General features: G+C 35.8%; 1 protein-coding gene across 3 annotated transcripts in view; it reads left to right on the top strand.

The window, feature by feature from the left end:
• Nucleotides 1-26068, top strand: part of KLHDC1 (kelch domain containing 1) — a 47011-nt gene that overhangs the window by 2581 nt on the left and 18362 nt on the right. Inside the window, exons 2-10 of one of the 3 annotated variants that reach the window (XM_073800514.1) lie at nucleotides 69-254; nucleotides 8927-8997; nucleotides 9479-9596; nucleotides 10036-10154; nucleotides 19574-19652; nucleotides 19987-20034; nucleotides 21292-21375; nucleotides 25256-25339; nucleotides 25815-25873. In XM_073800514.1, coding sequence (XP_073656615.1) covers nucleotides 9483-9596; nucleotides 10036-10154; nucleotides 19574-19652; nucleotides 19987-20034; nucleotides 21292-21375; nucleotides 25256-25339; nucleotides 25815-25873 — 587 coding nt within the window. In that variant the 5' untranslated portion in view covers nucleotides 69-254; nucleotides 8927-8997; nucleotides 9479-9482. The remainder of the gene's footprint in view (nucleotides 1-68; nucleotides 255-8926; nucleotides 8998-9478; nucleotides 9597-10035; nucleotides 10155-19573; nucleotides 19653-19986; nucleotides 20035-21291; nucleotides 21376-25255; nucleotides 25340-25814; nucleotides 25874-26068) is intronic. The other 2 variants (XM_073800512.1, XM_073800513.1) reach the window with 2 other exon arrangements.

The following is a 26068-nucleotide window of genomic DNA, read 5'->3' as shown; positions in this document are numbered from 1 at the left end:
GCCCTAAACTTTTCCTTATAGAAGCTAAAAGCTGAATCTGTTTAACTATATATTTCTGTTTTGAATAGGACTTAAAGGGAAGAAGAATCAATTTAGAAAATGTCTGAAAAGAATGAAGGTTTATACTACCAGATATTAAAACATATTATGATACTTTTAAATCAGTGGTCCTGATGCACGCTGAGAAAGCATGATGGAATGGAGAAGAAATAACATAAACAGCCAACCATATAAGAGTATTTTGTATATAAAAGGTAGCATTTCAATTCTGGAAAAACGATTGCTTATTCAATAAATGGTCCTGGGACAGCTGGAGGAAAATGATAGTGGAGTTTTAGGATTGACAAATGTAGAGAAGTTAAGCTATATGATACCAAAGAAAATATGTGACTTTTGTAAAATCTTTAGTTGGGAAAAGAAAAACTGAATTGGGAAAAAACTATAAGGGAAAAGGATTGGTAGACCAAAAATTTTTTTAATGTAAGTGAAAATTGTTTAATCATCTTAGAGCAGTCAAGATCAAAGTTTTAAAAAATTAAAATCTGTGCTTTTTAAACACCATAAAGTAAGAAGGCAAATGACAAACTGGGGGAGGTATTTGCAACATTTATGATAGACAAAGGTCCTGTAAAATTAAAAATGAATATTTCCCTTGAAAAATGAGCAATGGATATGCACAGCAGTTTACAAAAGGAGAAATCAAAATAGAATATGAATCAAAGAAACCCAGCTGAAAATAATGAATATTTTCTTTTCCAATTTGCAAATATTAAAAAGAATTTTTGAGAAGAGCATGGGGAAATGAATTACTCATGCACTGGTAACCTTTTCTGAAGAGAAATTTAGCAATGTGTATGAAAATCCTTAAGTGTGTATTTCTTTAACTTAATAGTTCATTTTATATATTCATAGATGGTGACACAGACCATCCATATTATGTGGGAGACATTTATTCTTTTTAGATGCCCAACATTTGAACCCCCTTCCTCTTGTAGTGTCCCCCACTAAGCGAGTCTTGTTGGAGTATTTATTTTAGTTGTCTGAGTACCTCCTACCTACCTTCATAGAATGTATATTCTATAAAGAAAGGGGTTTTGTTCCCTGTTGTGTCTCCAGTGTCCAGAATTGGGCATAGCTCATGGTAGGTGCCCAATATAAAAGAACCTGAGTGCCAGGTAGTTTTCAGCTTCCCTTGCAGCTAGGTTGTGAGCAAGTAACTTGGATGCTGTTTGTTAGATGTATGTGGGCTAGATTTGGGCTCAGGAATAAACCTGTAAAAGTCAGGACCTGAAGAGGATTCTTAGCGAGCAGTAGAAGTTGTAGGAAGATAAGGTCCCTGGCAAAAGGCAGCGCGACAAGCCGCAGTGTGATGCTCACCAGTGGCTGGGGCAGTTCGTGCATCAGACTGGTTCTCTGGAAGGGTTTCAGGCCTTGCTCCTCTCTACATAGATCAGAGGCTGGTTCTCCAGCTTCCCTGATGATTACGTGAGCTACCTAATATTAATTTCTTAAAGTTTTATTCTTTAATTTAAAAATTTGAAACGTATGTACAAAAGAGTATGTAAAATAACTGTCGTGTTTAACTTCCAGATTAAAAAATCAGCTAGAATCAGTACCTTAGAAGCCTCCTGTTTATCCTTCACTGATTATATTTTTCCTCCCACCCTCACAGGGTACCACTATCTTGATTTCTTATTAATTACTATTTTCTTTATAGTTTTATCACACATGCATCTGTCTCTAAACAATATATTATTTGGTTTTTGAATCAGAGCATGTGTTTTCTTTCATGACTTAATTCTTTTAGTTAACATTATGTTTTTTAGATTCACACATTACTTGTATTCAGCTGGTGTGCACTTGCATGGCTGTACCTGTGTTTACTTGGTGTTTATTCTGTTTGGTTAGTTTCTGTGCTGCCCAGTTATTAAATATTTTGAAAATCATCCCTGGATGCATTCATCTGATGTGTGTCCTGTATAATATTCTATTGTGTGAATTTACGGCAATTTCCGTATCTATTCCACTATGCATGAATATTTGAATGCTTCACGGTTTTCTTGGGTTGTAAGCAATGCTACATTGAGCATTCTTGGTAACATATCTCCTGTTATATACGCAGCAGAACATGTACACTCCCTAGGGCATATACCAAGGAATGGAATGCTGGGTTGCCTGGTGCACACATCTCCACATTTACTTGGGAATGTCAGTGTTGCCAAAATATTTGTATCAATCTACACTACCACCAGCCCCCTCCTTGCTCCACATCCTTGACAACATTTGATGCCACCTGGCCTTAAAGTTTTTGCCAATCCAGTGAGTGTGACATGATATTTCATTGTGGTTTTTGTTTACTTTCCATGATTACAGTGGAATGTATTTTCATAGCCTTATGAAATGTTTGTGTTTTCTCTTCTGTAAAAATGCTGGTTCCTGTCTTTTGCTCATTTGTCTATTGAGTTGTCTTTTACTGATTTATAGGAATACTTTAATTATATAGTTGTATGAGTTGAATATGCCTTCTTAGTTTGTAGCTTATCTTTGCACTTTCTTGATGATTATCCTTTGTTTAACAGAAGGTTTTAATTTTAATATAATTTCAGTCTTTTCCTTAACGCTTTGTGCTTTCTGCATCTTAAGAAATCTTTCCCATTATGGAGATCATAAAGTCTCCTGTATTGTCTTCTAAATGATTTTTGGTTTTGCCTTCCATGTTTAAATCTTTTTTTCTTAAATCTGAATTTTTTATTTGGTTGGTTTAAGGTAGGGATCCAATTTCATTATATTTTCAGTGTGGATAACCAGTTGTTCTTGTGTCGTATATTAAATAGTCCCCTCTTTCCCTACTAACATGCAAACTCAGTCTGTTACACATCAAGTTTCCATGTATGTGTGGTCTGTTTCTAAGTTCTTTATTCTGTGCAGTTTGTCTGTTTATTTATTCTTGTGACAGAACCTCAGTATCTAAATTACAATGGCTTTACTAGAAGTCTAAATGTTGGGTGGTAAAAGCCCCATCCCCACCCTATCTTGTTCTTGTTCTTCAGGAATAGTTTGGTTATTTAGGGCCTTTTGTTCTTTTGTATGAATTTTCTTTACTATTTTTCAATAATAGTAAAATATATAAAACATTTAATTTGCCATTTTAACCAGGTGACTGTACAGTTCGGTGGCATTAATTACATTCACAATGTTGTGCAGTGTTACCACTATCTAGTTCCAAAACTCTTCATTACTCCAAACAGAAACTCTCCCTCCTTCCTTACCCCAGTCCCTGCTAACTTCTAATCATGCTGTCTTTATGTATTTGCATTTTCCTAGATATTTCATATAAATGGAATCATACAATATTTGTCTTTTTGAGTCTGGCTTATTTTATTTAGCATAATATTTTCAAGGTTCGCTGTGTTGCAGTATGTATCAGAACTTCCTTCCTTTTTACGGTGAATATGATTACACTGTATGCATAGACCACATTTTGTTTATCCGTTCATCTGTTGTTGGGACACTTGGGATGTTGCCACCTTTTGTGTATTGTGAATAGTCCTGATATGAATATTGGCATACAAGTATCTGAGCCCCTATTTTTTATTCTTTTGGGTACCTAGGAGTGGAATTCCTGGGTCAAATGGTTATTCTACATTCAACTTTTAGAACTGCTAAATTGTTTTCCACAGTGCTTCCTCATTTGTATAAACTTTAGAATCAGATTGTCAAATAAAGTACCATATTGAGATTTTGTGTTACTGTACTCAATCTTAGATCATTTGAGGGTGATAAACATGTTATGAAATTGAGACTTCAAATCCAGGTGTATAGTATGTCTCTCTATGCTGGACTTTTTGATGTCTTTCAATAGAGTTTTATAGTATCTTCATAGGGATCTTGTATATCTTTCGTTGGGTTTATTCTTGGCTTCTTTGTATTTTTTATTGTTTTTTAAAAACTAAATTTCTTTAAAAAAATTAAATTTCTTGATTGTTGCTGGTGTTTTGAAATGCAGTTGACTTGAATATTTTTGATTCTGGCAAGCTTTCTCATATTAATTTTCAAAATTCATCTGTTAATTATATTTTTATTTTCTATATAGAGTCATGTAATCTACAGATGATGACAGTTTTGTTTCTTGCATCCCAATCTTTATTCCTTTTTATCTCCTTTTCTTTACTACACTGGTGGACCTGAAGTACAGTGTTAAATAGAAGCCAATTTTTCTTGGTCCTAATCTCAGAGTGATTGTTTTCAACTATTAACCATTAAGTTTGATGATTGCTTTAGGGTTTTGCTTGTTTGTTTGTTTGTAGATGGCCTTTTTCAAATTAATGACATGCCCTTTTACCTGATTTTCAATTTATGAATGTTGAGTTTTCAAGAGTGATTTTTTTGCATCATACTGAGATAATTGTTTTTTCTTCTTTGATCTCTTAATATGATGACTTATACAAAAAATAAGTAATATTTGTAATATTAAACCAATGTTCCATTCCTTGGATTAAGTACAAGTTAGTGTAATATATTACCCTTTTTATACATCACTGGATCCTAGTTACTAATTACTTTTTTAGCAATTTTACATCTATGTTCAAAAGTGGATTGGGTAGTGTTCCTTCTTTTATATTCTGGAATAGATTTTTTGGAAGATTGAATTACTTGTTCTTTGAGTGTTTGTAAGAACTCATCTTTAAAGCCATCTGGGTTTGGTACTTTGTGGAGGAGGTTTTAAATCTCTGATTCAATCTATTTAAAGCTGTGGGATTATTCACATTTTCCATTTTTTCTTGAGTCAAGTTTCCTCACTCCCACCTCCAGCCCCAGGAGTCTATCCATTTCATTTAGGTTTTAAAATTTATTGGCATAAACTCAAGTTGTTCATAATACTATTTATTCTTTGTAGTAGCTATAGATATGGCCCGTTTTTCATTCCTAGAATTGTCAAGTGGTGCCTTCCTTTCCTCCCCGCCATCCACCTTGAATAGTCTTGCCACATGTTTATCAGCCTTCAGAAACACCAAGTTTTGGTCTACTTGATCCTCTCTGTTGTGTTTTTAAATTTTTCATTAATATCTGCTCCTTCTTATTTCTTCCTACTTTCTATGGGTTTATTATGCTGTTATTTCTTGAATTTCTGACATTGGATGCTCAACTCATTCTTTTTGAGCCTTTTTAATTCTTTAATGTCAGTATATAAAGCTATACATTTTCTTCTAAGTACCTCTTTAGCTGTATTCCTCAAGTTTTGATAAGCAGTATTTTGTCATTTTAGTTCTAATATTTTATACTTTCCATGATTATTTATTATTTGACCCATAAGTTGTTTAGGAAAATAATTTAAATTTCTAACAATATGCTATTTTTATAGTTACCTTTCTGTTATTAATGTCTAACTTAATTAATATTCGGAGAGTGTGGTCTCTACTTATCTAATACCAGTCCTTTGGAATATGTTGAGGCTTGCTTTAAGGACTAGCATGTAATCAGTTTTCATAAATATACTCTTTGTTCTCATTAAGAATATATATTCTAATTATATATGTGCATATACATGCATGTATATGTATATATATACACAAACACTTCACGGGAGTGTTTTATATGTGTGCATTTTATTAATCTTGCTAGTTGTGTTCAAATCTCCTGTATCCTTTTTTTATTATTTTACTTCCTGTTCTATCAATTACTGTAACAGGTATTAAAATTAAAAAACTCCCACTCTAACTGTAGATTTGTTAGTTTCCCCTTATGATCCTGTCAGATTTTACTTTATATATATATCTTTAGGCTACCTTTTTGGGTGTATATGAATTCAGAATTGTTATAGCTTTCTGGTTAATAGAACATTTTATAATTTTGTAATGCTCCTCTATCTGTAGTAATGTTATTTGTCTTAAAATCTATTTTGCTGGTGTTAATATGGCTACACTAGTTTTCTTTTGGTTAGTATTTGCATAGCATATCTTCTGATGGAAACTTGGTGTATCTTTATATTTTAGATATGTCTTATAACCTGAACATAGCTGGATTTTATTTTTATCTAGTCTGACATATCTAGAGAGTTTAGCCTATTTCTACTGAAAGTAATTCTGATACACTTTTTTCATCAGATGTGTTTTATATTTGCCCCCCTTCATTTCTCCTCCTCCTCCTTCTTTAACTTTGTCATTTTGAAAATGTTTTGGGTTTTTTGTTATCTTTCCATTTTTTTCTCTTTGCTTGTAAAGAAATTAGGTGATTTATTTCTAGTCATCTAGTAGATACTCTATTTCAGCACGAATGCTTCACAAAGTTCCAAGTTAATAATTTTACTTCTTTCCACAGGGTTCAAATACTTCACCACCTTTCAAATCTGAGCACCCTCTTCTCTAGTTAGTCCTATCCTGTTCCCCGCAGCCCCCGCCTTAAATTAGGCATCAGGAAAAGCTTAGCCTTTTTTATGTTTAACTCTACCCACACACTTTACCAGTATCTTGTCACACTATTGCTTGTTGCATTTCAGATGTTTAATTTTGATCATTTGTCTTTTGCCAGAAGTAAAACATCTATTAGAATTTCTTAAAGTGAGGGTCTGTTATTGGCCAGCTGTCTCAGTTTTTGTTTGAAAATGTCTTTATTTTACCTCGGTTCTTAAAAGATATTTTTACTGAGTATAGAATTCTAGGTGGACCGTTACTTTCATTAAGCACATTGGCTAATATGATTTATTCTTGAGTTGTTGCTAATGAGAAGTCAGTCATTAGTTGCCATTCATTTGGAGATGATCTTCTTTTCTCTGGCAGCTTTTAAGAGTGTATCTTTTTCTTTGATATACAGTTTTACTATGATGTATCTAGGTATGGATTTCTGTTTATTTACCCTGCTTGGAACTTGTTAGGACTTCCTAGATCTCAGGATTGATGACTTTCAACAATTTTGCAAAACTCTCAGGCTTTGTCTCTTCAAATATTGCCTCTTCCTCATTCTCTCTATTACATCCTAATGTAATTCTGATTAGACTTAGTTCTTCTCTCTCTTCCTCCATGTCTCTTCTTTTTTATATATTCCATCTCTCTGGGCTATGTTTCTGGATTAATCAGTTCACTAGTTCTCTTTTTTTAGGGTGACCTTGACAAAAGCAGTTTTAGTGGAATGAGTCTGGATTGATTAGTCTGGACTGATGAAATAATGAGAGGTGAAGCAATGAAGACTTCTACTATAGTTAACTCAGTATGGAAATTTTGTTGTGAAGGGAGCAGAGAAATAAGAGAAAGAGTTATGGGAGAGTTGGGTTTTTTGTTTTTTTTTTAAAGATGAGTTATACTAAGGCATGTTTAGGTATTGATAGGAGTGATCTGGTAGAGAAGGAAACTTGATGATGTAGAAGAGAAGGGATAATTTAGGAGTGAAATTGCTGAGAAAGTAAGAAGGAAACTGAAAGAAGACTGGAGCACAATGACTAAAGGCAAGAAGAACTTTGGAGGGATAGCAGGTACCATATAGCACAGAATCATAAGGATTTTAGACTATCCTGAGAGCAACAGGGAAGCATTGAAGGGACTTAAGCAGAATAGTAACAGGATCCATTTTCATACTATTTCTGTTGTAATGGTGTATGCGTGAGCCTTCTAGAGCCTGATGCCATTAAACTTTAGAATCAAGCAATTATAATCTCCCTTTCTTAACAGTTATTTACTTAGCCATGTAATATGGTTTCCTCAGTCAGACATGAGTGGAAATTTCCTTGGAATTAATATGATGGTTTTCTGCTGTGTGTGTGTGAGAGAGAGAGAGAGTGTGCATGTGAGACAGAGAGTGTGTTTGAGAGAGAGAGAGAGAGACAGAGGCGTAGACAGACCTGGTAGCCAAGATAGTATTTTAAAAATTTAACTAACATAGCAATGAGGAAATTAGCTAACTCTGTTTAGCATGTTAATAATTTATGCATCATATGGTCTTAGAAATTCTTAAACTGACATCTTTTACAACTAGCTATTTTTGAGTTACTTTATAGATTCTAAGTAATCATGATAGATTTATGTAAGGATTTGTTTTAAACCCTAAGTTTTAAAACTTAACATAAAGAAAATTATTATTCTAATTTTTCTTTTCATCATAAATATCAGAATGTACTATTCTGTTTATGTTATCAGCTTCTTTAGAGATTATTCAGATTCTGAGTTGTCATTTTGACTAGCTAAATTTATCTTGATCCTTAGATTCTATATTTAATGAATATCTAACACGATGCTTGCACATAGTAGGCACTCAAAAAATATGTTTAGTGAATCAAGGTATGTGATACAGTGCTCTAAATTATACTTTAAGTTTCCTTTCTTAACTCCTTCCCTTCACCCGAAGTATATTGCCCTTTTTTGATACTCCTTTTCTTCCTGGCTTCACATTCTTCAGTATTCTGCTGTAATGTTATTGTTTTGCTATTTTCTCTTACTTGAAATTCCTTGTAAGGTTTAACTACCCTGAGTCTTTTCTTGAGACTCACGTACTTGCTATTTTGTATTCTAACCCTTATTGTTTGCCCACTTTCTCTTAGAAAATGTCTCCCTTCCCCTTCTCTCTCTCTTTTTTTTTTGCGGTACGCGGGCCTCTCACTGTTGTGGCCTCTCCCGCTGCGGAGCACAGGCTCTGGACGCGCAGGCTCAGCGGCCACGGCTCACGAGCCCAGCCGCTCCGCGGCATGTGGGATCTTCCCGGACAGGGGCACGAACCCGTGTCCCCTGCATCGGCAGGCGGACTCTCAACCACTGCGCCACCAGGGAAGCCCCTCCCCTTCTCTTTTGATCTATCTTTATTTCTGTTGAAAAAGTCATCTTTGAGGCTGTTATGGTTTTGTGTTTTGTACTATTTCCATTGCAGTTTTCCCATCCTGAGGAACTATTTAGCTGTTACTTTGTAATTAATAAACATAATTTTATGTATTCTGTGTTTTTAGTCTATTGAAGACAATGAAGTATATTTGCCTAATGATGAGATTTGGACCTATGAGATTGATAGTGGGTTGTGGTAAGTAACTTTAAATTGCAGAATGTCCAGTCTTAATATCTGTTATAACTGCTGTCATAGCCCACAGGGAGTCTGAGACTATACTTAGAACGTGCTGCAACATTATATTGTCTCCCTTTCCTTTTCTTTCAATGCTTTATTCTCTCTGGCTGTTTCTTTCCCCAACTTGCTTCCTCTCTCTCCATTCTTTGTCCTCTACTATTCCTCTCAAGACTAAGGCTGTTTCTGAAGACTTTGCTTTGTTCTACTAACTAATTCCCAATTCTGGTGACATGTGAAGACTTTGTAACTTTTTTTTCCCCAGTAGGTTGAAAAATCTTTACCATGGATCTTCTTACAGGTTTTACAGTATTGGCTACCATTACATCTTAATTGTAATTGTCAGTGACAGTTTTCATTGAAAAAGTACTCATGGAATTCAAAGGGAATTTTAATTTGCTTTTCTGGAAAGTTATGGAATTCCACGTTATTCTTGCTGCAGGACGATGCACCTCATGGAAGGAGAACTCCCTACCTCCATGTCAGGAAGTTGCGGTGCTTGCCTTAATGGAAAGCTATACGTTTTTGGAGGATATGATGACAAAGGATACAGCAATCGAGTAATTTCTTTTTTCAATTCAGGAGCGCAGAAAAATGTAATGTTTAATGTGTCACTTCATCTCACAAGTTTACGAATGTATTTTACAAAGAAGACATATGTAGAAAAGCTTGAGCTTATGATGATGAGGTTTTAAAGATAGGGTGAAAATGCAGCATCGTGCTCCTCTCTTCTGCCATGTCTTTCTACTTCAGAATTAACTACGTACTTAGTTGATATTCATAGGGCAAGAGCATGATGGGAAAAGATCCATTTCAGTATTTTTCATATTACCATTTTTGCTTCTAAAACATAGTCCCATTTTCATTAACTCTACAATTCAAATTTTTACCTTTTAAAAATCAGAAAGTAATATTATTAATTTTGGATCACATATCCCTGTGACATATATTTAATTTTCCAATGTCTTGTCTGCTAATGGTGTTCTCCTCTTTTAAAAGCTTTATTTTGTTAATTTGCGAACAAGAGATGGAACCTATGTTTGGGAAAAAATCACCAACTTTGAAGGTCAACCACCCACACCACGTGATAAACTTTCCTGCTGGGTATATAAAGACAGGTAATGCAGCAAGGCCATCTCATTAACTGCACTCAAGTAAGGATTACAGCTTGTGACCAAAATAGAGAAAACTTGAAAGTCTGAAATTTTTTTCAAGATAGTTACAAACTTGTTTTGACACTGATGTTAAAGGCAGTTTTGAACCCTGGATAAGAGCCAGGTCATAAGAGTAAACATGGTGGAAGCAGCTATTTGGTTTTTAAAAATTTGTTACTTTAAAATTTTCTGAATCATTAATACGGTTACATCGTTCAAAAATCAAAACCATATTAAAAAGGATACAATGAAAAGTCTGGCTCCCACTCCTGTCCCCATCCATCCTGTTCCCACCCTCCACATGCACAATTAGCTACTTTTATTAATATCTTTTGTATTTTTATAGCAGTGGTTCTCAAACTTGTCTGCCATAGAAATAATCTGGGGATCTTTTAAAAGCTCTGAAGCCCAGGTGATACCCCAGAACTAATCAAATTACAATCACTGGGGGTATGATTTTTTTAAGCTCCTCAGGTGATTCCAAGTGCAGGCAAGTTTGGGAACAACTGCGATCCCTGTGACTTTATGCAGGTAGAAGCAAATGCATAGGTACGTGCTCTTCTCTTCCTCCTCCTTACACAAATATCGGTGTACTCCGTACACTATTCTGCACCCTGCTGCTTCCTTTTTTTTTTTGAGGGGGCCATGCCACACGGCATATGGGAATTGTAGTTCCCCGACCAGGGATCTAACCCACACGCCCTGCATTGGAAGTGCGGTGTCTTAACCACTGGACTTCTTTTGGTCAACAGTATACCATGGGGAACTTTCATCTTTCTGTATCTCTAGTTAGAAAGCTTGATTTTGTTTTTGTTTTTACAGCTGCATAGTATTCTCCTGTGTGGATATACCAAGTTTATTTAACCTTTCCCATACAGATGGCACAACACTTAGATTAAATGAATATCTTTGTGTATATATACATATGATTGCAGATCTATTTGTTGGATAAAATTCCAGAATTTGATTTCTGGTCAAAGGGTAATACATTCGTAATTGTGATAAATGTTTATTTTGCTAGGGTTGCTGTAACAGAGTTCTATAAACTGAATAATTTAAACAACAGAAATGTATTGTCTCATAGTTCTGGAGGCTAGAAGTCTGAGATCAAGGTGTCAGCAGGGTTGGTTCATTCTCTTGGTTTTGAGAAAGAATCTGTTTTATGCCTGTTCCCAGCTTCTGGTGATTTGTTGGCAACCTCTGGTGTGTTGAAGCAACACTCTGATCTCTGCCTTCATAGTCACATAGCATTCTCTCTGTGTGCTTGTCTGTCTCCAAATTTTCCCTTTTTGTAAGAATACCAGTCATATTGGATTAGGACCTACCCTCATGACTTCATTTTAACTTGATTGCCTCTATAAGGACCCTGTCTCTAAATAAGGTCACATTCTTTTTTAATTATTCTTATGTTTTTATTTCTAGAAAATATAATTGTTTTGCCTTCTTAATTGCAGTAATTCCTACTCTGCTTTTGTCAATATTCAGTTTATTTTAAAAAATCTCTTTAAACTGCAGGGGACACTTACAATAATTAAGATGGAGGGTGTTAAGTTTTAAAAGACAATCAGTTTAAATAATACACATTTATATTTTGAATACAAAAGGCAGACATTAACATTTGACAAAATATTTTATAATTCTCAAAAAGCATATCAGAATTCCACAGGGTAAGAAATAAGATTATCTTGGTCATGAAAAGGTACATAGATCAAAATACTCTCTAGAATATGAGAATTTGGAAAGGAGAATCTTTTTTTTTTTTTTTTTTTTTTTTTTTGAAAGGAGAATCTTAAACCTTTGAATTGTGGATTAATCAGATTTAAATAGAAACCAACTGTGATTATACTGTTGTTGATTTCTCTGACCCTACAAATTGATAACCATTAGTACTCTGCTTTGAGTAGCCAATAATGTCACATTCTAAATGCAGGGGATTAGGCCTTCTATATATGAATTTTGTGGGGGACACAATTCAATCCATAACATTGGATTTTGCCAGCTTTTTCTCCAATAAAGTTGTGCTGTTTTGTGTTGTCAGTAATGGAGTGCCTCTTTGTCCACAGCCTTGCCAAGAATTTGCAGGCAAACTTAGATGTTTTGGGCCAAATTGATAGGTGAGATGTGATGCCTCAGTCTTATTTTAATTTTCATATATTTAAGGGCAATTTTTATTTCTTTTTCTCTGAACTGAAAAATAAATCCTTTGCTAATTATTTTTTATTTGATTGTTGGCATTTATAATCTTGACTTCTAGGAGTTATTTATTTATAAAGAGATTAGTGTTTGACTGTGACATATGAAAATATTTTTTCCAGGTTGTCATTTATCTTTTGACTTTGCATAAAGTGTGTTTTGCATGTATTAAACAGCTTCTTAAAGCTGTTATTTAGGTAAATTTATCAATAATTTCTTTTCTGGCTTCTTGACTTTGAGTCAATGCAAAGGTTTTTTCCACTCCAAGATCATAAACTAATTCTCACATATTTTCCTCTAGTACTTTTGTTATTTTTAAAAACATGGGAGGGATTCCCTGGAGGTCCAGTGGTTAGGACTCCACACTTTCACTGCTGAGGGCATGGGTTTGATCCCTGGTCGGGGAACTAAGATCCTGCAAACCGTGTGGCACAGCCAAAAAAAAAAGAACCAGTAAAAACCTGTGAATGGTATGAGATATGAATCCAAGTTTATCTTTTATTATTTAGTTTTTAAATTTTATAACTGGTGGTTTGTACCTCTTCATCCCTTCACTATTTCACCCATCCCCCACCCTTCCCCTCTAGCAACCACTAGTTCGTTCTCTGTATCTGTTTTTTCATATTTGTTCTTTGTTTTGATTTTTACATTCTACACATAAGTGAAAACATGCAGTATTTGTTTTTCTCTGATTTATTTCACTTAGCATAATATCCTCTGAGTCCATCCATGTTATCACAAATGGCAAAATTTCATTCCTTTTTATGGCTGAGTAATATTTCTTTGTGTGTGTGTGTGTGTGTGTGTGTGTACATACATACACACCACATCTTCTTTATCCATTCATCTGTTGATGGACACAGGTTGCTTCCATATCTTGGCTATTGTAAATAATGCTGCAGTGAACATTGGGTGTATATATCTTTTTGAATAAGTGTTTTCATTTTATTTGGTTAAATAGGAGTGGCATTGCTGGATAGTCTGGTAGTTCTATTTTTAATTTTTTGAGGAACCTCCATACTGTTTTCTATAGTGGTTGTATCAATTTACATTCCCACCAACAATGCATGAAGGTTTCCTTTTCTCCACATCTGTGCCAACACATGTTATTTCTTGTCCTTTTGATAATAGCCATTCTGACAGGTATAAGGTGACATCTCATTGTGGTTTGGGTTTGCATTTCCCTGACAATTAGTGATACTGAGCATCTTTTCATGTGCCTGTTGGACATCTGTATGTGTTCTTTGGAAAAATGGCTATTTAGGTCTTTCCCCCATTTTTTAACTGGGTTGTTTTTTTTTAACTGATGCTGAGTTGTTTGAGTTCTTTATATATTTTATATATTAGTGCCTAGTGGACATATCTTCTCCCATTCAGTAGGTTGCCTTTTTGTTTTATTGATGGTTTCTTTTGCTGTGCAAAAGCTTTTTAGTTTGTTGTGGTCCCATTTGCTTATTTTTGCTTTTGTTGCCCTTGCCAGAGGAGACAGATCCAAAAAAATATTGCTAAGGCTGATTTCAAAGAGTGTACTGCCTAAGTTTTCTTCTAAGGGTTTTATAGTATCAAGTCTTATGCTTAAGTCTTTAATGCATTTTGAGTTTATTTTTGTATATAGTATGAGAAAATGGTCTACTTTCATTCTTTTATAAGTAGCTGTAAGTTTTCCCAACATCACTTATTGAAGAGACTGTCTTTTCTCTGTTGTATATTCTTATGTTGTAGATTACTGAGCATACGTGCATGGGTTTACTTCTGGGTTCTCTATTCTGTTTCATTGATCTATGTGTCTATTTTTGTACCAGTACCTTACTGTTTTTATTACTGTAGCTTTGTAGTATAGTTTGAAACCAGGGACCATGATACATTTAGCTTTGTTCTTCTTTCTCAAGATTATTTTGGCTATTTGGAGTCTTTTATGGTTCCATAAAAATTTTAGGATTATTTGTTCTAGCTCTGTGAAAAAAATGCCATCAGTATTTTGATAAGGATTGCATTGAATCTGTAGATTGCTTTGGGTAGTACGAACATTTTAACAATATTAATTCTTCCAATCCATGAACATGAAATATCTTTCCACTTATTCATGTCATCGTCAATATCTTTCATCAGTGCCTTATAGTTTTCAGAGTACAGGTCTTTCACCTTTTTGGTTAAATTTATTCCTAGGTATTTTATTCGTTTTGATGCAATTGTAAATGGAATTATTTTCTTGATTTCTGTCTCTGATAGTTCATTATTAGTGTATAGAAATGCAACCGATTTATGTCTATTAATTTTGTGTCCTGTAACTTTATTGAATTCATTTATTAGTTTTTATAGTTTTTTGGTGGACTCTTTAGAGTATTCTATATATACAATCATGTCATCTGCAAATAGTGACAGTTTTATTCCTTCCCTTCCAATTTGGATGCTTTTTATTTCTTTTTCTTCTCTGATTGCTGTGGCTAGGATTTCCAATATTATGTTAAGTAAAAAAGGGGGCATCCTTGTATTGTTCCTGATCTTAGAGGAAATGCTTTCAGCTTTTCACCATTGACTATGATGTTTGCTGTGTGTTTGTCAAAAATGGCCTTTATTGTTGATGTGTGTTCCTTCTCTACCCACTTTGTTGAGAGTTTTTGTCATGAATCGATGTTGGATTTTGTCAAATGCTTTTTCTGTAGCTATTGAGTTGATTGCGTGATTTTTATCCTTCATTTTGTTAATATGGTGTGTCATGTTGATTGATTTGTGGATACTGAACCATTCTTGCATTCCTGGGATAAATCCCACTTGATCATTGTGTATGATCCTTTTAACGTATTGTTGAATTCAGTTTGCTAGTGTTTTGTTGAAGATTTGTGTATCTATGTTCACCAGGGATATTAGCCTGTAAGTTTCTTTTTTTGTAGTGTCTTTTTCTGATTTTGGTATCAAGGTAATGCTGGCCTTGTAGAATGGGTTTGGAAACTTTCTCTCCTCTTCAATTTTTTTGGAATAGTTTGAGAAGGATAGGTGTTAAATCTTCTTTGAAGGTATGATAGAATTCATTTGTGAAGCCATCTGGTCCTGGACTTTTGTTTTTTGGGAGTATTTTTGATTACTGATCAATTTTATTGCTAGTAGTCAGTCTGTTCAGATTTTCTATTTCTTCCTCATTCAGTCTTGGGAGATTGTATGTTTGTAGGAGTTTATCCAGTTCTAGGTTGTTCATTTTTTTGGCTTATAATTGTTCATAGTAATCTCTTATGATTTGTATTTCTGTGGTATTGGTTGTAACTTCTCTTTTATTTCTGATTTTATTTATTTGGGTCTTCTCTCTTTCTTTATTGATGAGTCTGACTAAAAATTTTTCAATTTTGTGTATCTTTACAAAGAACCAGCTCTTATTTTCATTGATCTTTTCTATTTTTTAAATCTCTATTTTATTTATTTCTTCTCTGATCTTTGTTATTTCTTTCCTTCTGCTGACTTTGGGCCTTGTTTGTTCTTCTTTTTCTAATTCTTTTAGGTGGATCATATGGTAATTCTATGGTCAACATTTTTTTTAAGTTAATTTAATTTATTTTTTATTTATTTATTTTTGGCTGTGTTGGCTCTTCATTGCTGCGTGCGGGCTTTCTCTAGTTGTGGCAAGCGGGGGCTACTCTTCGTTGTGGTGCATGGGGTGCTTGTTGTGGTGGCTTCTCTTGTTGTGGAGCACAGGCTCTAGGCGCATGGGCTTCAGTAGTTGTGGCTCATGGGCTCTAAAGCGCAGGCTCAGTAGTTGTGGCGCACGGGCTTAGTTGCTCTGACGCATGTGGGATCTTCCTGGACCAGGGCTTGAGCCTGTGTCCCCTGCATTGGCAGGTGGATTCTTAACCGCTGCGCCACCAGGAAAGCCCCTACGTTCAACATTTTGAGGAGAACCAAACTGTTTTCCACAGTAACAATGCCATGTTATATTCCCACTATAAAGGTTCCAATTTTCTACATTCTCACCAACTCTTGCTATTTTCTTTTGTTTGTTTGTTTTATAATTGCCATTGTAATGGGTGTGAAGTGATATCCATTGTGGTTTTTTTTTTTTTCCCACCACGAGGGAGTCCTTTAATAGAGACGGGCGGACAGGGGACACAGCTCGGCCCTGCACCTGCAGTGCGGCAGCTCCTCCCCCACCTGGCGTGGCCCCAGGGTGGACACGGGAGAGGTGTGGTTTTAAAAAACACAGCGAGACCAATTCTTCACTTTCACAGAGAAGGGGAACTTGGGGGAGCCGAGTCCGAGCCCCGCCTCCAGCAGGAGGGAGCTTGCTGCCCGCCCCCCATCTGCACACGGCCAGGGCAGGAGCCCCCGGCTGCAGAGACCCAGCCACCCTACATCTGTCAGCGTTTCTACACTACGTACACTGTTGTGCTATAGAGGCCCCAACCCCAGCGTCAGCCTGAAGCCTCAGGTGGGAGGAGGGACGCCCCCAGCCCCTGCCACCATTGTGGTTTTGATTTGTGTTTCCCCAGTGACTGATGATGTTGACCATCTTTTCCTGGGCTTGTTGGCCATTTGTATATCTTCTTTGGAGAAATATCTAGTCCTTTGCCCATTTTTAAAAAATTGGATTGTTTTATCTTTTTGTTATTGAGTTGTAGGAATTCTTTACATATTCTGGATAGTAAACCCTTATCAGATATATGCAGTTTTCTTGTTGTGTTTTCGTCTGGCTTCAGTTTCAGGATAATGCTGGCCTCATTGAATGAGTTAGGAAGTATTCCCTCCTTCTCAGTATTTTTAAATGTTTGAGAAGGGTTGGTATTCTTCTTGAAATATTTGATAGAATTCACCACTGAAGCTATCTGGTCCTGGGCTTTTCTTTGTTGGGAGGTTTTAGGATTACTGATTCAGTCTCTTTACTTACTATATGTTTATTCAGATTTTTTATTTCTTCATGAGCCCCTTTTGGAAGTATGTGTCTTTCCAGGAATTTTTCTATTTCATCTAGTTTATACAGTCTGTTGATATGCAGTTTTTTGGTATTCTCTGATGATACTTTTTATTTCTGTCTGTTATTTTTGGCTGTGTTGGGTCTTTGTTGCTGCATGTGGGCTTTCTCTAGTTGAAACTAGTCTCTAGTTTCAGTGTCCCCCTGTCACTCCTAATTTTAGTAATTTGAGTTTTCTCTACTTTTGTTTTAGTCAACCTAGCTAAAGGTTTGTCAATTTTGTTGATATTTTCAAAGACCCAACTTTTGGTTTTGTTGTTTCTCTCTATTGTTTTTCTATTCACCATTTTGCTTATTTCCCCTTTAATTTTTATTATTTCCTTCTGTTATCTCTGGGTTTAGTTTGCTTCTCTTTCTAGTTCCTTGATATGTATGGTTATATTATTGATATGAGATCTTTCTTTTTAAATTTGTGGGCATTTATAAGCTATAAGATTCCCTCTGAGCACCACCTTCACAGTATTCCATAAGTTTTGTTTTATTCTGTTTGCATTTTCAGTCATTTCAAGGTAATTTCTAATTTCCCTTGTGATGTTTTTCACTCATTGGGTTGACAGATTTTTTTCTTTCTTTCAGCACTTTAATGACTTTATTACATTGCCTTTGGGCCTCCATTTTTCTGGTGAGAAATTCACTTATTTGTATTTATCCAGCTTGGAGTGTGCTGAGCTTCTGGGGTTGGTGGATATATATCTTTCATCAGTTTTAGGAAGTTCTTATTAATTAACAAATATTTCTTCTACCCATTTATTTGTCTCTTTTCCTTCTGGGACTCCTATTATATGCACATTAGATCATATGATATTGTTATACAGAGCTTGGGCTCCCTTCCCCGCCCCCGACTCTTTCATTCTCTTTGTTTTAATTTGGATACTTTTTTTTACCAGTTGACTTATCTTCAAGTTCACTGATCTTTTCCATTGCTATGTCCAGTTTCCTGTTATGACTATGTAATGAATTTCTTTATTTCTGACATCTTATTTTCCAATTTTTTGCATTTTCATTTCACTCTTTTTCATGGTTCCATGTCTCTGCCAAAATTACCTAGTTCTTCCTGCACATTGTCCACCTTTTACAGACTGGTCTGTTACTATTTCTACCATAGTTATTTTAAAGGCCATGTCTAATAATTCTAATATCTGGGCCACCTTGGAGTCAGCTTATATTGACTCTTTCCTCTCCTGATCATAGGTCACTTTTTTTGCCTTTTCTTATACCTTGTAATTGCTTCATCATTTGACAGACATTCTGTATGAAAGAACAGTAAAGTTGGGAATAAACAATATTTCTTTCCAGAAAAGGACATGCCCTTTTTTTCCTTTTTCAGGTTGCTAGAGTGGGATTTAAGTCAGTCTAATCTATAGTTGATCTGTGTCTGGGCTTTGTTGCAGCTTTAGTTTGATTCAGTTTAACCACCAGCTTCAAATGTTCTCATGCAGGACCAAGACTTTCCTTTGCTACAGCCCCATGTTTGAGCACTAGAGAGTGTCTAGAGATTTTGAACAGTGCTTCACAGCTGAGTACCTACTTCTCAGAACTGTGGGAGATCTCTCCTTGTTTCATAGCCTACTTGTGTTGCTAGGGAGTTCTCTTTGCTCTCCAATCCCACTTTATACTTTCTGTACCTTGAGAGATCTCTTTCAGCACTGCCCCTCCCCCCCTGGCCTTTTGAGGGCAGCCACCCTGTATGCTATAACGGCTTGGCATGCCTCTGAGGTGTTTCTGTCAGATCTCCTGCCCAGATCCCAAACTTTAGAGTTGATAGCTCAGATTGCCTCAAGGAGAGTTGCTCAGCTCTTCTCTGCTTCCAGCTGTTGGTGACTGACCCTGAGCCCTCCCTGAAGACTACGTGAAAAAGTTGTTCAGTACGTTCAAGCTCCCTCTGTGGTTGAGTTTCTTAAGATTCTAATTTGCTATGCCAGCCTACATGTGACTGTTAAAATTTTGGGTGGCTTCTTTTACAAACCCAATCTGTGCTGGATTCTTTCTCCTCCTGCTGTTACATCAGGTATGAAAGCAGCCATGGGCCTCTTCTCTCCTACTGAGAGCTTATCACTTTCTGGAATTAGTTCATTTAGTTCTCTTTGCTCCCATAGCTCTTTGATTTTTTTTTTTTAACTATGGTTTTGTAGTTTATATGGCTTGTTTAGGTTGTGACGGAAATGATGTCTTCCAACTTTCTGTGAACAGACTGAAAGTAGAACTCCTAAAGTGTGTGCTTTGTTTTGTTTTTCAGATTAATATATTTTGGTGGCTATGGGTGTAGGAGACACAATGAACTCCAAGATTGTTTTGATGTTCATGATGCGTCTTGGGTAAGAGAGTAATCCCTGTTTACATTTTCCTCTAAGTTAGTGTCACGTTACAGTCTTCAGAAATAATGAACCCAGTTTTTCTCATTTTAATTTGCTGTAATTGATATTATGAAAAAAATTGTATTTTCTCTCTTTTGAATTTGGATTCAGTTGCAGGAAGTTCTCTCACCTAATTATATCAGCCTTCATGGCTACTGGCAGAGTAATGTCTTTTCTGATGCCATTAATCACTTATAGCTGCTTCTGTTAGAAAACTAGTGGCTTTAGCACAACTTGGAAAAACTTTGTTCTTAGGTAACCGCAGTGGCTGTTGCTGACATACACCTCCTTTTAGGTACGTCCACCAGAACTATTCATAGCTCAGTCTGGCTTCTGTATGAGAGTGAGTAAGTTGGTAGTCATATTACTTTTTCTATTTATTCTTACTGGTTAGAGAATAAATTATTATTAAGGAAAGAACTCATGACTTATAAAAATGAAATCTTTTAAAAGATAACTTTAAAAACCATTGATCTCACCACCAAGATACACAGTAACTCTTCAGTTTTACCTTCTAGTAGAATGTATTATTATTATACATTATTAATGTAAAGGTATATGTACAGTTCATGTATATCTCTTTGTATATAGGTATTTAAAAATTCTCCATAGTCTTTATTTAGACTATGTGTGAAATTAATACATGCTAATTAATAAAACTGAATGGTTTTTAAGTGTTAAAAATGGTTTACATGGTTTTTGAGTGTTTAAAATGAAATATCTTTAAAGTTTTGCTACTTACAGTATTACTGATAATTTTTAGTAATATAACTTCCCATTAATTATGTCTACTCATCAGTGAAATCTCTCATTTTTTTCTCCTCTAGTACAGTTAGGCTAATGATCATGTCCTAAAGTTTATGGTGTACAGGTAGATTTTTTCATTTAGATTCTAAACTAAGTAAATTATGTAGTTTATTTGGCTTGTTTGACAAGTCCTGACAAAAATGAATGATATATTCCTGACATATAACATAAAACTGGTACAGAGGTAAGCTAGAATAGTGGTAGAGGATTTCAGCAATGCAGAAGATGCTAAATACAGTCTAACTGCTAAATCTTTGCCTTGCCAATAGTTTCGTCTTCCTAGAAGACAAGAGAGTGAGCATAAGTTTGATGCATAAGAACAAGGTGCTTGGTTAACTAGAATTGATTGGAATTTTTTGGAAAAAGGAATCATTGTTCCCTAAAGTTTCTAACAGCAATGATTAGGAATTCTGAACCTGTACTTTAGGAAAAGAGATTTCCAAATGTAAATATCATTCTGTTCTCGGCAATTTTAAAAGAGCTATTCCTTTGAGAGAAGTGGAAGATTGTCAACAAGCAAAGTTATGACTCATGCAAGCAATACTACGAGAAGGAAAGTTGCCAGGTGATGCTGCTATGGCGTAGGGACCACACTTTGTGAGCCACTGGTATATGCGTTAGCTTTACGACTGTGGTTACACCGGTGTATGCGTTAGCTTTATGACTATGGTCACACTTAACTCTATTTCTGTAAAAGTGCCTATTATTTCACCAGTAAATATGCAGTGAAACTATAATACTAATCTAAAAATTATAAAAGCTTTTAAAAATATTTTTAAAATCTCTTTTTTAGGAAGAGCAGATATTCTGGGGATGGCATAATGATGTTCACATATTTGACACAAAGACACAGAGTTGGCTTCAACCAGAAATTAAAGTAAGTATTGTAAAAAGTCACCTTTATGTTTGTATACTCATTAATACTTTTAAAATCTATTTCTTTTACTGAGTTATTGGATTTCAGTAATTGAGTTTGTTATCATATACAAAGGGGTTCTCTTATGAGAACTGTTATTAGTACTTTTTTTAATCACATATTTTTCTCCAGGCTAACTAAGGTTTTCTAGAAAAATCTAAAGAGGCGCCGTCATCATTCTTTACCCACACGTGTAATGCCCTGATTTAATGAAGTCTCTTTTAAAAAGTCCTTGTGTAACAAAGTCCATGATTTTAAAAAGCCCATGTTTCATAAACCCTCGAAATCTTAATACTCTTTCATCTGCTAGTGAGCAAACACAAATTCACATTAGTTTACGCCATTAAAAAATTCTCACATAGCTGGGAAGTATATTTTGAAGTGGCTCACACAGTGGAAGAGCTACAGGGACCAGGACCTTAGGAACTGGAGCCAGTTATCCAACACCATCACAATATTTGCATCTCTCTGTTGGCTTCTCCCTGCTTCTCTGTGTGCTAGCTTTATTCTGTCTACTGCAGACTGTCCAGCTCATTTAGAAGGGAATATGGCCCTGGCTACACCAGCAGATCTTTCTATTGGTGCTGTATTCTGTCAATGTCTATATCTTTGTCCTAGAAAAGGACTCTGGCTCTACTTAGGCATGTTCCTACTCTATATGAGTCCCTGCTGCCAAGGGGATGACTGGCCAGGTCTGAGTCTCAGGTCTGTCCCTAGGGGAGCAAGGTATTGTGATTGGTCAGCTCAACGGAACTGCGCAGAATAGAATGCTGAACAGGCAAAACCAAATTTCTGTCCACTAACATGCACATATGACTAAATTTCCTTGCAGTTCAGCTTCTGTAGATGGTAGTGAGGGAGGTTCTGTGCAAAATAGCAGGTGTTACAAGGTTTGACTCTTCTCAGCATCCTCTTTTTCCAAGCAGTGCTTTTCAGGTTTTCAGTGCTCTTCTGTTCTCTTCTAAGTTTGGAACTGATCAACTATCAGTCGATCATATTTGTTGATTGAATTTTCCTGCAGTCAGCATTTTAATGTTAAGATTTATGTATTAATGAAATAAAAGCATCTTATCTCTGTTAAAATAATTTCGTATCAGCAAGCAGGTGGAGAGAAATATTATTGAGACTGGATCTACTGAAACTCATCCTGGATCTCTTTCAGGCCTCTTAACGCTCTGCTCCCTTAGAGAATAAGCAAGAGTCTGGAGCTACTGCAGGCATATTTTTAGAATGTACTCCTTGGGATAAGTGAACTGAGGTAGCTTATAATTAGTTCTTTGGACTTCAGGTCTTTCTGTTGTGACTCCTTCTCTCTCTCCTTACCTTAATCCGTACCCCTTCCCCCCTTCTGCACCAACAGCCTAACGGGCACTGACACTCTTTCAGTTAGTGTTTAACAGTATTTTCACTGTGATTTCTCTGATTATTTCTTCAAATAAGTTCTTACATTGTTTATATTATATCTGAAGGTTTTTCTGATGTGGTTGCAGCTAGAATTTGTTCCCTTTATTTTTTAGAGACATTCTTAAATTAATTAATTGTTCCTAAATATCTGCAGCAAAAGGAAAGGTAACATGGTAGAGTGTTAGAGTTATTGCTCTTGAAGTTGAAGAAACTGGTTGAAAAGAACTGTGTACTTTTAGATAAGCCATATAATGTCATCTGCTAAATGGAAAGTTGACAGTGTTTTCCTACATGGGACTTATAACCCTATGAGAACAGTAGACTATAATAGTGGTCTTTGGGTTATTTTCAGTATTTCAAATGACCTAATAAGCACTGTGCATTATTTATGCAGTTAGCCACACAGGCTAATGCAAATGCCATTACTTTGTTTTTGTTTGGACTGGTATGAACTCAGTTTATTCAGAAGCTTTGGTTGGATATTAAATGTATTTCATAAATAAAAAAGGAGAAAGTCAATATTTATTTCATAATGAATGTGTATATAGTAGAAGAATTTTTCCAGAATTTCAGATCAGGGATGGGACAATAAAACTTTTGTTTTGTTGGAAGTATTGGGAACTGCAGCACAAATGGTTCTTTCTCATTTATGGTTCTCTCTCATTTATTTAAGTGTTATATAGGTAATATCTGAATTATTTCTTACCATTTTGACCTCATAATTATTCAAGTAAAAAATTCTAGGAGGTTATGATATTGGATGTAGTGCTTAAATTTCCTGTGCCCACATTTGGTAGCCAATGAGCTGAAAATGTTGGGTTCTTTCAGAACTTGGAATTAAATACATACACAGAAGTACCCACCATGAACACATGGAAATTGTGCAGAAAATTCTTCCTTCAAATCTTATTCATTAATCTACCCATTATACCCTCTCTTTTCCCACCAACCCCAAACTTCTCTGAAGAAAAGTTCTGCTATATTTATTCAAAGTAAAGTATAAAGAAGTATTATCAGTTAATGTGAAGAGTTTTAGTAAGAGATAAACACTGGCTTAAGCCAAGAATGAAGTTCTTATTGTGGAATTTGAAGCATCAAGAGTTTTGGGGGGCAGACTGATTTTTTTTTAAGTCTCTGAGATCATCACACAGTGTACTGCTCACTCGTATTAATATTAACTCTGTGTGTGTGTGTCTCTGTGTGTGTGTATGAGTGAGAGAGAGAGAGGGAGAGAAAAGAGAGAGGAAAAGGGAGGAAAAGAGGGGGTGGGATGGGCAAGGGAGAGAAAGAAAATGTTTTAAAATATTTATATATATATATATATATATATATATATATATATATATATATATATTTTGTTTTTTTTTTTTCCGGTACGCGGGCCTCTCACTGCTGTGGCCTCTCCCGTTGCGGAGCACAGGCTCCGGAAGCACAGGCTCAGTGGCCATGGCTCACGGGCCCAGCCGCTCTGCGGCATGTGGGATCTTCCCAGACCGGGGCACGAACCTGTGTCCCCTGCATCGGCAGGCGGACTCTCAACCACTGCGCCACCAGGGACGCCCTAAATATTTATATTTTAAGCTAAAATTTATGTGAAAATTTTTCTCTTTTTTTTATACATTTATTTATTTATTTTGGCTGCGTTGGGTCTTCCTTGCTGTGTGCGGGTTTTCTCTAGTTGGGGTGAGCGGGGGCTACTATTCGTTGCAGTGCACGGGCTCCTCACTGTGGTCTTCTCATTGCGGTGGCTTCTCTTGTTGCGGAGCACGGGCTCTAGGCGCCCGGGCTCAGTAGTTGTGGCGCATGGGCTTAGTTGCTCCATGGCATGTGGGATTTTCCCGGACCAGGGCTTGAACCCATGTCCCCTGCACTGGCAGGCAGATTCCCAACCACTGCACCACCAGGGAAGTCCCTATGTGAAATCTTATTTTGCCAAATAGTGTCAGGCATTTAAGAAAAACACTTTAAAAAGTAAAGATCAGGGACTTCCCTGGTGGTCCAGTGGTTAAGAATCTGCCTTCTAATGAAGGGCACGTGGGTTCAATCCCTGGTTTGCTGTGGGGCAGCTAAGCCCTCACACCACAACTACTGAGCCCGCATGCCTCAACTAGAGAGCCCGTGTGCCACAATAAAAGATACTACATGCTGCAAATAAGACCCAACACAGCCAAAAAAAAAATTAATTAATTAAAAAAAATAAATCAGTCAATATTGTAAAAAAAAGTAAAAATCAGGGTGAATAAATGTAATTCCTTAAGAGTAGTATTTGTCTATAATTATTACTATTGAGAACGAGCTTTTGCATTAAGGTTTTGAATTAAGTTACATAGGTAATGGTAACTTAGCAGTCAAGTATTTCTCATACTGAGCATAGGAATGTGACTTCATTATAGATGTTTCAAGCCTTTGCTCTCCATTTTCTGATCTCTGCTTGCAGGGTGGTGTTCCACCGCAGCCACGAGCCGCGCATACGTGTGCAGTTCTCGGAAATAAGGGCTATATCTTTGGCGGACGAGTTTTGGTTAGTGTTTTTTATGAAAATGGTCTTTAATCTTTGATGCTTCTTACAAAAATTGATCCTTTGATTTTGTGGAATAGCTGAACATTCAAATAGTCTAGAGATTAAAATGTCATTCAATAATAACTTTTTAAAATCTTCTATTCCCTAAACGGACCATACATGAGTAATCACAGGTGATTATAAATCATATTTTAATGGGGGAGAATCCTTCACTTCAGTGATTTATCAGAAAAGTTTAATTTCTTATTATCTAAAGCTTGTTAGTTTAAACTCATTTTTCCCTTCCCCCTTTACACATTAATTTGGTAGCTCTATGCTAATTTTATTAATGCTTAGCATTGTTTCCCAATATATAAACTTCTGATGTTAAGTAAAATAGAGTTAATCCATTTTTAATCTGAATTTATTTTAAAACCAAAATTTTAGCCCATGAAATATGTAAAACACTGACCAATTTCATACACTTTTATTTTAGCAAACTAGGATGAATGATTTGCACTATCTAAACTTAGATACCTGGACCTGGTCTGGAAGGTAAGTTCGAAATTTAAGTATGTTTTAATCTGTAGGCATTTTTGTGTGTGGGGTGTGTGTGTGTGTGTGTGTATGTGTGTCTGCCTGCACAGACGTGTGCACACATGCATGGTATAACCCAAACTTGGATCTGTAAAACTGAACTGATATTTTCTTCCCCTTCAGATTTTTTGCTTAAGCAAGGAATATATAGAT

Source organism: Tursiops truncatus, chromosome 2 (assembly GCF_011762595.2).
Source record: "Tursiops truncatus isolate mTurTru1 chromosome 2, mTurTru1.mat.Y, whole genome shotgun sequence".
In the NCBI taxonomy this organism is placed as follows: Eukaryota; Metazoa; Chordata; class Mammalia; order Artiodactyla; family Delphinidae; genus Tursiops; species Tursiops truncatus.
The sequence above is the reverse complement of the archived record's forward strand: the minus strand, read 5'-3'. Positions and strand labels throughout refer to the sequence as shown.